The 15,554-nt window shown below is 36.4% G+C and overlaps 1 protein-coding gene across 2 annotated transcripts in view; it reads right to left on the minus strand.

Annotated features, from left to right (window-relative positions):
* Positions 1-15,554, minus strand: part of LOC127869301 (GPI ethanolamine phosphate transferase 1-like) — a 55,383-nt gene that overhangs the window by 22,922 nt on the left and 16,907 nt on the right. For both annotated transcript variants that reach the window (XM_052411755.1, XM_052411763.1), the window contains exons 2-6: positions 10,861-11,199; positions 3,630-3,751; positions 3,273-3,371; positions 2,772-2,875; positions 2,154-2,278 (exon numbers count right to left, since the gene is read on the minus strand). In XM_052411755.1, the coding sequence (XP_052267715.1) occupies positions 2,154-2,278; positions 2,772-2,875; positions 3,273-3,371; positions 3,630-3,751; positions 10,861-11,090 (680 nt within the window). In that variant the 5' untranslated portion in view covers positions 11,091-11,199. The remainder of the gene's footprint in view (positions 1-2,153; positions 2,279-2,771; positions 2,876-3,272; positions 3,372-3,629; positions 3,752-10,860; positions 11,200-15,554) is intronic.

Here is a 15,554-nt window from a genome sequence, read left to right on the forward strand (position 1 = left end):
ACTTTAGCAACGCTATTAAAATATGCCGTACGAGAAGGACGTACACGCATAGCAAACATCGGTTACAGAAAACGTTCCAATGTGCATAGTAAAATAATACAAAATTAATATAATATTATTTTAAGAATATCGTGCACGGATAACTGAAATTATATTTCATTGTATACATGTAAATCTACATTAACCCATTTATGCCTAGCGTCTAGAAAAAAGGCCTTGGCAAACAGCGTAGACCCTGATGAGACGCTGCATGATGCGGCGTCTCATCAGGGTCTGCGCTGTTTTCTTAAATGAATTTCTATGTGTATTTTCTAAATATAGAAATAAATATACTAGTCGCCCCTAATTTTGGAAATAAATTGATCCAATTTAGAAGGTGCCATTCAAATGTGTCAAACAATGCTCAAGAAATATATGACAAAGGGTAAAATATTGGTCAGCATGTCTACACTAGAAGATTTACAAAGCAAAACTTTACAGTTTGAATATATGAGTTATGGGTAAAGCTGAGTTAAAATGGTAAATCTGATCATTTGACTACTACGATCAGACGCTTAAGCACATGTGGTAGGTATGGTTTAATCTGGGGGGTTTGCACGTGGAAATGTTGAAACGCCTTTATGACTGAGAGGCATGCAATATGCCAATGCGCAGCTGTGCTCCTAAATATTCATACTAGCCAAACTGTTTTTTTTTAATTAACTGTATGTTTTCCTGGTATAAGAGCCCCCATCCGCCCAAGAATAATGAATTTTAAATAAAATGAAATTTATATCGCGTTTCTCCATTTCCTACTGCATAAAATATGAAATCATACCTACCCACGTTCTACACCGCCCGATCGTCTCGGTTCAATTACCTGTATTTATCGTGAGATTGTAAATAACCTGCTTTGCAATCTTTTGCATATCTTCCTCGTCCTTTATTATATTTTGTCAAATTATAAAGGTGCATTTGATAGATTTATAAATGTCATTGATAAATAACCTTTTTAAAGAGTACATAGCACTATAAATCCCACCATTAAATATTCTCATGCTGAAAGCTCGCAGTTAGCACGTACAATTAGTCTGCGCCTATCAAATATTACCATACGTTTTCATGAGTGCGGACTTTAAACGTAAACAAAAAAAATAATATTAATAATCATTTGAAATTTCAATCAATAGCGCGATTTTTTCCCATGACCTTGATTTTGATTCGGTGTGGTCTTAGACAATGCAGTAGAATCACCAATAACCGTCAATCATTTTAGCCTCAAAAACCTAATGCTTTTTAAAAGATTATCGAGTACGTTCCCTGTGTTTTTCGAGAGATCTAAAGAACGCTTCAAAAGTGGGGACGCGTATCCACCCGCTCGCTATGCGGACACAATATCCATTTCGCCGCGGCATAATTAATGTTTCCTGATAATTATTTTTCTAACAGCTTTCTTATTAAAAAAGGAATGATTTTGTCTTTGCGTGAAACTGGTATACAATTATTGAAAAATGCACATGCCAAAACAAAGTTTTTCATTAATACTTTATGTATCTGAACGCTTGAATGACAGAATTAGGCGACTGTAAGTAAACCTCGTGTCTCACTAGTGTGGAGGCAATGTTATAATTATACAGAAACATTAATGTTTGATTGAATAGTACTATAAACAAGATAGAATCCATTAACTCAACTAGTTTATCATCAATGTTCAAGTATTGTTTGCATTGGCTTTGAGCTAAAATGTACGCTCAGTTTCCAATTGTAGTGCAATATTGTGTTAATACTAACTGTCAATAACCAATACAATGCATGAGTTGAATTTTGTATTTTCCATTCACAATACAAATGGAAGGGGATGGGGCCTGCTATTCGGTTTAAGTTAATTGCCATAGTGAGTGTGGTCGTATGATAAGCATTATTGAGTCGCGCTCGATGAAAACAGCTCGTATTGCATGTCGGAAAGTGTCGTTCCAGATAAGCTTTTGCGTTGCACACAGGTAAATCAAGGGCGACACGTTCTTCTTTTGTAAAATCATTCGTTTAATCTTAATTTTTTAATGAAAATTCAGCCTATGCAGAGAATGTCGGTCCTGATTAGCCTGTGCGGTGCGACACTTCACGCACACACATAAAGCCCCGTTTTAACTGAGCGCGTTTCGATTAGATCGTACGGTGACTGGGGCCGCACGATGTATCCGGCGTGGTCGATGCCGCCGAGGTGCAGGAAGAACAGCACGCGGTCCTGACGTATCTTCCCCTGCAGAGTGTCGTCCGTCTCCGCACGTTTCAGGAATTTCTAAACGAGAAGAGGCGTGGAGTCGGAAAAAGGAGGCTTACTAGTAATTTATCGTTTATGTCAGTTTTGACACTTTTTAAATTGTTCTGAGTCAGTTTCTGATTTTGAATGAATTAGTGCATAATAATAAATGTACAATATTAAGTGCTGTAACGATTTCTTTAAATGGGATTATTAAAATATATATAATTTATATAATATCAATGAATAAAAAGGTGATAGGACAGAAATTTGCTGGTCTATTCTTGATACTGGAGTCGGGTCATTGGTATTCCATTGTCGACCGGTCGGATGAATAATTGCAGCTCAAACGGTGACTGGTTTTGAATAACTATATATTGGATTGAATACATGGCTTTTATAAGCAAATATACAAATAATGTTAAAGAAAATGTACGTTCATTATTTAATATGTTATCATAAGTACTGTTAGTATTTATTTGCATATTATATATGAAATATCCACGTCCCTGATGCCAAATCAAAACCATACCGACACTTCATCGAGCACCCAGCTGTCCATGTCTTTCGGGTTGATTCCGGCCAGGTACTTCCGCTCCCCCGGGAACTGCTTAGAGAAGATCCGATCAGGGTGATCTGGAAAGCGAGTATTGGATACATTTTCAAGTTCCAGTCTTTGCGTAATACGTGCGTTTGAACCCGGGAAACTTAATATTCACTGAAATCTACGAAGTGGCATCATCATACAGGACTCATGGCGTATTTTACAGGACTAATGGCGTATACTTTGAGCCTACAAACGACAACACTGACTCAAATATAAGCGCGACAATTCGACGATCAAGTTTTCAAACGTTGCGCAACGTCTTAAATTGAGGCTTTTCGTTTTAAATTATCGAGTACCCTGTCGCGCGTTGATTTGATTATAGTGTTTATACCTCAAAGGCAGACAGAGCCGTCTGAACCAAACATACTTATTAATATTAGTTACAACGAAATCTGTACTGGTTTCCAGGAAAACTGTTAATCTCACCTAATGCTACATGGTCCAGGAATTTCGGGGTGTCCCAAGTCCAAGTGTACTTAGTTTCGGCGAACACTGTGTCGAAATCTATAGATCCTCCGCCGATATCTGTACAATAAATTGAACAACTTATGTTGTGTAATCCCGCACAAAAGGGAGGTTAATTATTTATATGAAGATTATAATACGATAAATACTAGTCGATCAAGTGTGTTTATCCTCATTTCTAAATACATGTATTTAGACTCTTTTTTTAATCAAAACTGGGGCATACTAAACGCAATGTGCACGAACATGGTATGGAATAAAGTTGATCTTCTAGAAATTCATCGATGAAACAAATCAATGCGAAGTAATCCATTCTACCTTTCCCAACGGATGTAGGATCCTCGAAGAACCCGGCTGTCATTGCGACGTGTCCAGGCCTGGTTGCCGACGGGATGCCAGCGAACGACAAGCCCCAGGAACCAGTCTCCTCGCAGATGGACCTGCACAAAAACACAAGAAGAATTACTTCCAGCGAGAGATGGACTAAGAACTGTGTACTGTTCGGTAGTTTAGTTTAATCATGAACAATACAAACATTATAGCAAAAGGATTAAAACGAAAGAAATAATGTTTATATAGATTCTCTCCTTGCCGTAGCATTTACGCAATACATTACATGGGTGTGCTTTATGACATATTTTTATTGAATGTGCCAGAAATAAAAATTATACATAATACATATAAACAAATTATACATAATACATATAAAAAGGGTAGAAAGAAAACATTGATTACGAAGGATGATTGTTCATGCAAAGACTTGAACATTAGGCTGCAGTAAGTCGTAACTTAGTCAGCAGCAGATTTTTAAGAAAAGCGCCTGGATTAGTAAGTATATTGTTGGACATATACACATATTTAGGAATTATCACTTTTGTCGAGATACCTACTTTCAAAAAGAAGTGTATCGAGCTTAATATCAATAGTTATACTGTAAATGTTGTTAATTAATACATGGGGAATTTCTATAAAACATGGACATATGAAAAATAAGTGGTTGTTAAATTCAATAGCACCGCACGAGCACAGAGACATGGTATTGCTACATTCAGATGTTCATTTAGCGCGTTTAATGTTGTTCTTAGCCGCGCGTGAGACAATTGATGATAACGTTTACCTGCGTAATAATGTGATGGAGTTTTAGCTTATCTTCTGTTCAGCTAAGATTTAAATATGCTCAGCGAATCACTATTTTTAACATCATCTGGTAAAGTGTTCCATTGGCGGATATCGGTGGGAAGGAAGGAATTTTAATAATGGATTGACTTGCATTCGGTTGTGCGTAAAACGTTCCCTTTCGAAAATTATAAATTGAAATAGATTCTACATGTTGGGGTACCAGATCGGAAAAGTACTGAGGGCTAAGTGAGTTTTGCATTTTTATATAGAAAAAAAAATTGTTGGTGTGTATCGCGTCGATCTTGCAGCGGTTCCCAGTTTATTATCCCCACGCTTTTTAAATACATGTATTGTATTGGTTTCCATCTTTCTGTCCCGCCGTTGGGCCACTTTCTCCTCCTACACGATTAGCACTAAAACCTTGAAACTTACACACATGGTAGTTATGAGCATATGTGCGACGGTGACGGCGACGGAATTTTTAACTGACCACTGGGTCAAAAGTTATGGGTAAATAAATGGGTAAAATGGGTTTAAAAAAATAATTTTACGAACAACATGCGACGCACATGATACTAACTTTTGGCCCAGGGGTCTGATCAAAATTCCAAATAGCGCACCATCGCACATATGCTCATATCTCACAAATTGACATCAAATTAGTACTGAATATTTCTTATGAATACACGGTCTATCTCGACCATCCATGTCCACATTACCCACCCCAGGGCCATTGATAAAGGTAAAGGCAGCTTGGAATCATCAACAAATCCTTCATCACGAAATACAAGAAACTTATACATGTAAATAGAGAAAACGTAGATGAGAGTGTTAGGCATAATGCAAAAAGGTCGGACACGCAACATAATTCGTTAGTGCTGCTTCTTGAGAAGCCCAAATATGTGATTAAAGGCATAAGTAAATTCATGTATGCGAGTTACTGCACATGTTTTGAGTACATGATAGGAATACTGAGAATACAACGTGGTAAAAAGCTATAGAAAACAGATTTTGGTACAAAGTGAATAGTAAAAAGCGACAGTAATTATGTGTTGTACAAACATACAACAGCATTATCAACAGCATATAGAATTAAATGACCAGACTTTTGTTCCTAAAAGTTTCAATAATTATAAACCACATTTATTATTATTGGCAATGCACAACTGGCATATATTTAAAAGAAAGACATGTGTTATCAAACATACAGTACACCTATGTAATACGAACCTTCCGTTCAGACATAAATTTGGTGTCGACTGCTGTTATAAAGATATTACAGTTGTTTACAATATGCTAGACAACAGTTTAGGACAAACTTACAATTCAGACATACACATGATTACAAACAAGAGGGCCAAGATGGCCCTAGTTCGCTCACCTGAGAGAAGTCGGCTCTTTCAATCTTTACCAAATGTCAAACTTGACCTAGATATTGTCCAGACAAACATCCTGGTCAAGTTTCATCATTATTTCATCTGCGAGTCATGATCAATATACCTTTGATTTTTCATGATCCTAGGCGTAAGCATTCTTGAGTTATCATCCAGAAACCATTTTTCTAAGTTGAGTCACCGTGATCTTGACAGCCATTGTGTGAATACGTTATTTGGCACTGTGACCTTGACCTTTGACCTAGTGACCTGATAATCAATAGGGGTCATCTGCGAGTCATAATCAATATACCTATGAAGTTTCATGACCCTAGGTATAAGCGTTCTTGAGTTATCATCCAGAAACCATTTTACTATTTCAGGTCACCGTTACCTTGACCTTTGACCTAGTGACCTGAAAATCAATAGGGGTCATCTGCGAGTCTTGATCATTGTACCTATGAAGTTTCGTGATCCTAGGCATAAGCGTTCTTGAGTTATCATCCAGAAACCATTTTACTATTTCGGGTCAACGTGACCTTGACCTTTGATCTAGTGACCCGAAAATCAATAGGGGTTATCAGCGAGTCATGATCGATGTAGCTATGAAGTTTCATGATCCTAGGTATAAGCGTTCTTGAGTTATCACCCGGAAACCATTTGACTGCTTTGGGTCACCGTGACCTTGACCTTTGACCTAGTGACCTGAAAATAAATAGGGGTCATCTGCGAGTAATGATCAATATATCTATGAAGTTTCATGATCCTAGGCATAAGTGTTCTTGAGTTATCATCCGGAAACCATTTTACTATTTCGAGTCACCGTGACCTTGACCTTTGACCTAGTGATCTAAAAATCAATAGGAGTCATCTGCGAGTCATGATCAATGTACCCATGACGTTTCATGATCCTTGGCATGAGCGCTCTTGAGTTATCATCCGGAAACAATCTGGTGGACGGACGGACCGACATGTACAAAACAATATACCCCCTCTGCTTCGAAAGGGGGGGGGGGCATAATGAGAAAACTCCCCCCATCCCAGCAGCCATGTTATTCAACTGACCGGAGCCATTTTTGGAAACAAGGAAACAAATGTTCTGAGCAAATTTCATGAAAATTGGGCCAAAATGTGACTTCTACTGTGTTCACATGTTTTCACTATATACATATAGAGAAAAATGCCCCGCCCACTGGCAGCCATATTTTTTCACCAATCCCGACCATTTTCAAACTCGCCCGAGATATCAGTAAAACCAATGTTTAGACCAACTGTCATGATGATTGGGCAAAAATGGTGACTTCTATAGTGTTTTTAAGGTTTCTCTATAGCCAAATAGGGAAAACTGCCATTATATACATATAGAGAAAAATGGCGGCCATGTTTTTTCACCGATCTCGACCATTTTCGAACTCGTCCGAGACATCAATTGAACCGATGTTTTGATCAACTTTCATGATGATTGGGCAAAAATTGTGACTTCTAGAGTGTTAACAAGGTTTCTCTATAGCCAAATTAGGAAAACTGCTCCGCCCACTGGCGGTCATGTTTTTCAACGGATCGGAACCACTTTTGAACTCAACCAAGATATCATTAAGACAAACATTTTGACAAAGTTAAATAAAGATTGGACATGAAATGTGACTTCTACAGTGTTAACAAGGTTGTTGTTTTTACCTAGTGACCTAGTTTTTGACCCGGCACAACCCAGTTTCGAACTCGGCCGAGATTTCATTGGGGCAAAGCTTTTGACCAAGTTTCATGAAAATGGGACAAGAAATGTGGCCTCTAGAGTATTTACGAGCAAATGTTTACGGACGGACGGACGGACGTACGACGGACAAAGACCGGTCAGAAAAACTCACCTGAGCAATCAGGTGAGCTAAAAAGCTTACAAAACTGTTCGCATGAATAGACGGAAAGGATATGTTCTAGAAGAGTTGTATCCATTAACCCATTTATGCCCAGCGTCTAGAAAAAAGGTCTTGGCAAACAGCGTAGACCCAGATGAGACGCCGCATGATGTGGCGTCTCATTAGGGTCTACGCTGTTTGCTTAAAGAAATTTCTGTAAGAAATATTCTAAATATAAAAATAAATATACTAGACATCCCTAATTTAGGAAATAAATTGATCCAATGTAGAAGGATGGGAGAGTCCACTAGGCATAAATGGGTTATAATGCCGTTCGAAAATACATTCTTAGATCTATAAGGGATTGATTATGCAATGCATAAAAAAATAACGAAAAAGACTATCAGTATTGTATATGGTATTACAAACTTCAGCTGCACAGCCCCTACAAAAAGACATGTAGAGTCCGTATAAGGAAGCAATGAAGTATTGAACAGTGTATTGTCATACCAATTCGTTATGAATTACTGTATATACTTTGACAATCCGAAACTAGCAGCCCTTCAGAAACGAAGTAAGGGTCCGCATCATTCTATAAAACACGATATATTTAACACGATATATCGCCATTGTGTAGGTAGCCAAAAAGGGGATATATCGTGTTAAATATATCGTGCGTCGCCGCGACTGTCAAGAAAAAGATCAAGTATCGCCGCGACTGTCAAGAAAAATATCAAGTATCGCCACGAATGTCAAGAAAAAGATCAAGTATCGCTTCGTGTGTCTAGAGTCGCGTCAAAGGGCGACACTAGACACACGAAGCGATACTTGATCTTTTTCTTGACAGTCGCGGCGACGCACGATATCTTATTTTCAAATATCGCCCATATTATCCGAATCTCGTGTATCGCGGTCTAATTTCAGACCGCGACACTAGACACACGAAGCGATACTCGATATTTTTCTTGAGAAAGTGTTGTAGTATCAATCCTTACGTCAAAAGGACTTTACATAGTTATGGTTTTGGATGCTTGTATACATGACAATGTAGAATAAAAAAAAGCATTATATGCAAGTGACTCGATGAGTTTGGAAGTTAATTGGCCGAAGAAAAATGTATTTGGATTTCTTCTCAGATGGAATGATGGCTCGGACATGTGCTCGATATGCATAAAATCAGTTTTTCATAACTGAAAACAGAGTAGCTAGACTAGAAAAAGTATTAATGCGATGATCTATCAAATTCATCAAAATAGAGAAAAAAGTAGTACCTATAAGATTCGTAACTAGTATTGTAGGGCAGATAATATCCTGTCAGAGTGTTGAATGTAATAAAGTTAGGTTGCTAACAAAACATTTATTCAATTGCGTAAATGCCAGAGCTAGTTGGAGAGCTCCCTTAATAGTGACAAAGCAAGCTATTTCCGAACTTATGTTCTAAAAAGAAAACGCTAGGCAATCAAATAGCAGTGAAAAATATTTCAAACACAATCAAGTGTGTTTGTTTAATGTATTTGCTGATTCAAGTACCACAGGTTATGGAGGTTTTAAAGAAAGTTGTAGCTTTCATGTAGATAGGCAAAATGATAGTCAAATCTACGGTTTTCATGGAAATAAAAGAGAAAATTAAACTGCAATTTGTTTAATGCACTTGACGAACAGTGTAAAGGTATGGACGCACGGTCTCTGAGAAAAGGTTTGTTATCGCTCCCGAGAGTAAGCAGAAAGAGTATTCTATGGTCCCCGGATGGGGACATAGAGCCGAGTAGATTCCTCCCGGAAGTGAGCGGAAATTGTGTGCTATTGTTCCCGAAGGAGGACAAAGAGACCAGAAGATTGCTCCCGGAAGTGAGCAGAGAGAGTATGCTATGGTCCCCGGAAGTGGACATAGAGCCCAGTAGATTCCTTCCGGATGTGAAAAAAAATTGTATGCTGTGGTCCCCGGACGTGGACATAGAGACCAGTAGATTGCTCCCGGATGTGAGCAAAAATTGTATGCTTTGGTTCCCGGACTTGGACATAGATTCCGTAAGATGCCTCCCGGAAGTGAGCAAAAAAGGTATGATTTGGTTCCCGGAAGTGGACAAAGACCCCATTACATTGCTCCCGCAAATATGCCGTAGCCAATATGGTAAGTTCGAATTCAGTTCAAGCGAAGTCGTCAACGTGGCATCATCAAATTCATGTTGTTGTTGTTGTTGTTGTAAACAGGATTATGTGTATGCCTATACATATGATTTATGATTTTACGATGTTATTTGATAAAGGCCGCCATTCCTATATTCTGAAGAATGGACAAACTGCATGGCTACTAGCGGTCCACATGTTTCTTCCTTGGTTGGGTGTTCCCACCAGAAAAAGTAAAGGCAGTCAATCGTGGGCGACTACCATTCATGTGATGAATATATAAGGTTTAATATGTAGTTAATCGTAAAAGAAAATTACTTTGTGGCAATGCGGTTCAATTTTAGACTAGTCATTTTTTAGTTTGTAAGTTTAAACCAGTCAAAATTTACTAAAAATTTACTACATATTTTGCCTTAGCATACACTTATGCACAAACTACAAATATGCGCATGAATTATACGTGTAAGTATAGATTAGAAGTTTTGTACTTGCTTTACAAAATTCGAGTTTGTATTCAAGCTCTGCGCACATGTTGCCACAATAAATGCGCTTCTCGCACATCGCACAACATAGTTGTTGTTTTATGTTTGAAGAAAAGTTAGGACTATCCTTACCATAATGTCCACATAATTTTTTTTTTTGCACTGACACGATCTGCTAGCACTATTAATAACACATATCACTTTATAGACCTGAGAGGATATGAGTTAAATCACATTATCAATTTTATGAGACTAGACACAAAAAACACGTCTACACCCGCCATTAACGGTAGTCACGCTTTCACGTCGAGCCGTAAAAAGGAACTTAATCCTAAACTCACATGGATGAACATCTGTTAAAGCATACATACATATCTAAAACATATTTATATGTAGATATTCTTATCTTATTTTTCTATTTGTTCTGAGCGTGTAGTTATTACTTATTATATAGCTGTAGCCAAAAATCCCATCAGGAAATTTCTTGGAGTTTTCACCAAAAAAGAAACTAACCCTTGGAAATTGCATCCCAAATCAGCTACAGCGTGCACAAGTTGCATTCACTGCTTCTTTATACACAAACAGATACTCTTACCTTATGAAGGGAGCCGGAGTGGATCCATCAGGAAGGAGCATTAACATCTTGTCCGCTCGCAGTCCGTCGGCGACTATAAACACGACGCGCTTCGCTGGCGGCGGGAGTGGAGAACTCCGGGACTCTTTCACCGGAAGTACAGGAACGACGAAATAGATGTCAAAGATGCTGATCATCAAAAGCCCGTGAATAAGAAGGCCTGCGGAAATGTAAACCCACGCTGCCGCCATCTGTCCCTTTTTGTCTACTCACACTAAATGTCAAATTTTCAGCGTCCGCGCGCACTCGCACTCTTCTAGGTGTTTTCTTTGTCAATGTTGTGTACACCAATGCTGAACCCTGCCAGCAGAACATGATATCTCGTGGAGGGGCCCTTTTAACCCATTTATGCCTAGTGGACTCTCCCATCCTTCTACATTGGATCAATTTATTTCCAAAATTAGGGATGTCTAGTATATTTATTAATATATTTAGAATATTTCTAACAGAAATTCCTTAAAGCAAACAGCGCAGACCCAGATCTGGGTCTACGCTGTTTGCCAAGGCCTTTTTTCTAGACGCTAGGCATAAATGGGTTAAATCGGGACGCTTGTATTCAGAAAACATCTCAACACATTGCATGCTTTTTCAAGTATATAAATAATTACTTAATTTTACGAAACATTTCAATCCTTTATAATCAATAACCAAGATAAAAACATTATAGTCGGTGGTGACTTCAATACTGTTTTTAACCCATTATTAGATAAAAAGAAGGGAAACCTTTATACTCATCCTAAAAATAGAAACATTTTAAATAACATAATTGAAAACTACAATATGATAGACATCAGTAGCCAATTGTATAAATCTGGATAACTCTTATCCAGCGGATAACTTTTGGTTATCCTATCATAAAATTGAAGATAACCAAAAGTTATCCGCTGGATAAGAGATATCCAGATTTATACAATTGGCTACTGGCGTACAATATATCCAAACGAAATCAAATTCACCTGGCACTCAAACACAAACCAACAATATTTTGAAGATTAGACTATTTTTTAATATCTGAGTCTCTTTGCAACATTATTGACACATGTAACATAAAACCAGGATTTATGACTGACCACTCTCTAGTTGAACTTTAACTACACAATATACAACCTGAAAGAGGACAGGATACTTTAAAATTAATAACAGCATCTTATTAGATACACAATATCAAACACATATAAAACAAGAAATATTAAATACAGTTCAAAATAATAAAGATGCAAACCCAAACACCTTTTTGGAAGTAATTAAAGGAATTATACGTAACACAACAATTACATACACATCATTTAAACAAAAAGAAACACACAAACTTGAAACTGAAACCATCAAAACCATTGAAACACTTGAAAAACAATTGCATCAAAAAAACACAAATGATACCACCGACATTGAAAATGAAATAACATTAAAATACAAATATTAGATGGAATCTATCATACACATCTCAATGGAATAATACTAAGAGCGCGTGCACAGCATGTTGAACACAATGAAAAAAATACAAAATCCTTCGCAAACATTGAAAAGCGTAGAAGAGAACAAAAAATTGTACACAAATTTGTAGTCAATGGCAAAGATATAACAAACAGAACTCAAATACTAGAAGAACAACGTCTATTTATTGAAACCCTCTATAAACGAAAAAACGTTGAAAATAACACCCTTTTTAAAAATACACATCACTCTTTAAATCAAGAAGAAAAACTATTGTGTGACGGATTACTAAATGAATATGAATGTGGATAAGCACTAAAAGAAATGCAAAATAACAAAAGTCCAGGATCTGATGGCATCACCATTGAGTTTTATAAAATATTTTGGAATAATATCAAAAGTTCAAAACACATTTAATTAATTCACTAAACTATTCATATAATAATGAAAACCTAACTACGCTTCAAAAACAAGGTATAATATCACTCATTCCAAAACCTGGAAAAAACTTAGAATCCTTATCGAACTAGCGCCCAATTAGTTTACTAAACAATGATTATAAAATTGCAACTAAAAGTATAGCAAACAGATTAAAAAAAATATTACCATCAATCATTTCAAAATCTCAATCTGGTTTCATAAAAGGACGTTACATTGTGAAAACATTCGTCTTATCCGAGAATGCATAAACTATTTCAACAATTCAAATAATCCTGGTCTAATATTCTTTGCAGACTTTGAAAAGGCATTCGATTCGCTTGATCATTCATTTATGTTCTCTTGCTTAGAAAATATGAACTTTGGTGAAAGTCTCATTCAATGGGTCAAACTATTCTATACCGATATTAACAGTATAATCATTAACAATGGCTTCTTTTCAAACAGTGTTAACATCGAACGAGGGATTAGACAAGGATGTCAACTCTCATCATCGCTATTTATTATTTGCATCGAGTATCTATCACAACACATCCAATCAAATATACACATAAAAGGCATATCACTAGAACCGGACGAAGAAATCAAACAGTCCCTATAAATTTGCTGACGATGCAACTTATTTTTTAAACGACAATTACGATTCTTTCCATAACCTAATAGAGTCGTTAACCCTTTACGGAATGACATCGGGTCTTAAACTAAACACTGGTAAATGTACTGTGCTACGAGTAGGTAAATTAAAACAAAATAATGTCCAATATAAAAAAGAAATTAAATTTAATTGGACATCCGATGAAGCCACAACGTTAAGAATTACTTTCACATATAATGAAAAGGATACAGTTCTTAAAAACATACTACCTAAATTACAGAATTTTAAAAACTGCTTAAAATCCTGGCATCACCGTAAACTTACACTAATCGGAAAAAAACACAGAATTGAAAACGTTTGCACTTCTTAATTAATTTATGTATTTAAAGTTCTCCCAAATCCACCAAATGAAGTTATTTACAATATAAAATCAGCAATATTTAATTGTATATGGGACGGTAAGCCTGATAAAATAAAACGAACTCAGTTAATTCAATCTGTAGAAAATGGAAGTATCCAATTAACGAACATTGACTCATTCTTGAATGCAATCACGTGCAGCTGGGTTAAAAGATACCTAGATATTACCAATACGAGTACATGGAAAATATTCTATCAGAAAATCCTAAAAAAATATGGCGACTCCTTACTCTTTGAATGTAACATCAGCAATACTATCTTACATGAAATTGCAAACGAAAACGTATTTCTATCTGATGTTCTATCAGCATGGAGTGATGTCACTCATAACCTAAAAAAACCCAAACCAGCAGTAAAACTATTTTATGGAACAATAAAGACATAACTTCAAACAATAAGACGTTTTTCTATAAAGATTGGTTTGAACAGAGCATTAGATATGTCGACCAATGATATGACTACAAAATTAAGGATTTCTACTCTTTTGATGATATATGCTACATATACGGAATACCTTCAAATAATTTTCTGAAGTACTACACACGGAATCCAGACATAAGCCCCACAGGACAAACCCCCCCCCCCCCAATGAAAAAAAAAAATATGGACAATTGCCCCCCAGTAGAAATGACAGGTCGGATATAAGCTCCCCAGTGCTTATTTTGCATCTGGACATTTGCATTGAAATCAATAGACTATAATAATATTATGAATTTTATTCTTATATTGATGAAATATTTTATTTTTAACATGAAGTACAAAAAACAAGTACCAAATTTTAATTGTTTTGTCCATAGTCTTAAACTAAAAATCCAGATTGAGAAAGAAATAGCCCTCAGTAATGACACGTTAAAAATCTTCGAACAATCAAAGTTCTGACAGTACTGGTGTGACGATGCTTTTGGAAAGGATTGGTATAAAAGCATCTATTTAAGTTTATCTACACCACCACAATTGTGTGAGTACGAAAATTTTCGGTAGAAAAATAATTGGGTACGAAAATTTTTGATACAAAAATAATGCCAAAAAAATGCCTACGAAAAAAGATTTGGATACGAAAAAAATATTGGGTAACAAAAACAATTGGGTACGAAACAAAATTTGGTTACGAGCAAAAATTTAGGTACGAAATAAAATTGGGTACGGAAAAAATTTGGTACGAAAAATGTAGGGTACGAACAAAAATTGGGGTACGGGGAAGTAGTACCCGTGGGGAGCTTGATCCATTTCACGAAACCCGGGAGGCGGGTTACATTCTCGATCAAATATAACAAGAAATATCTTTAAAAAGATAATCGACGTGTATTTTCTGTACCACTTATCTTTGAAAACGTTCTGTTACAGTAAAACGTTTGTGGGTTATAACATTACGTTTCAGCATATAAATTCAAAACTTGACATGCTCTTTAATTACACCATGCTCTTTAATTTCACATGTATATCATACCAAACTTTATATTTCGTTGTTTCCTTTCCTAAGATAATGATGCTATGTGTACGGACGTGATTTCACATGCCCATGTGCATGAAATATAATTTTTTCTCTTTTGATTATTGTTTTCTCTAATTCAATAAGCTTAGACTTGTTTGTTTTGTAAGTATGGCAATAATTTCATGATGATTCCCGAAAGGAGGTATGAGCACATAGTCGAAGAGCACTTGAATACGTGAGTTCGCCCATGAACACATGGTAAGGTTAACTAAATCTCCGCGATATGACCTAGTATGTGTTTATAACAGCAAACAATACCCAACATACGAATGAATT

The sequence above is a fragment of the Dreissena polymorpha genome, chromosome 1 (genome assembly GCF_020536995.1).
Source record: "Dreissena polymorpha isolate Duluth1 chromosome 1, UMN_Dpol_1.0, whole genome shotgun sequence".
Taxonomy (NCBI): domain Eukaryota; kingdom Metazoa; phylum Mollusca; class Bivalvia; order Myida; family Dreissenidae; genus Dreissena; species Dreissena polymorpha.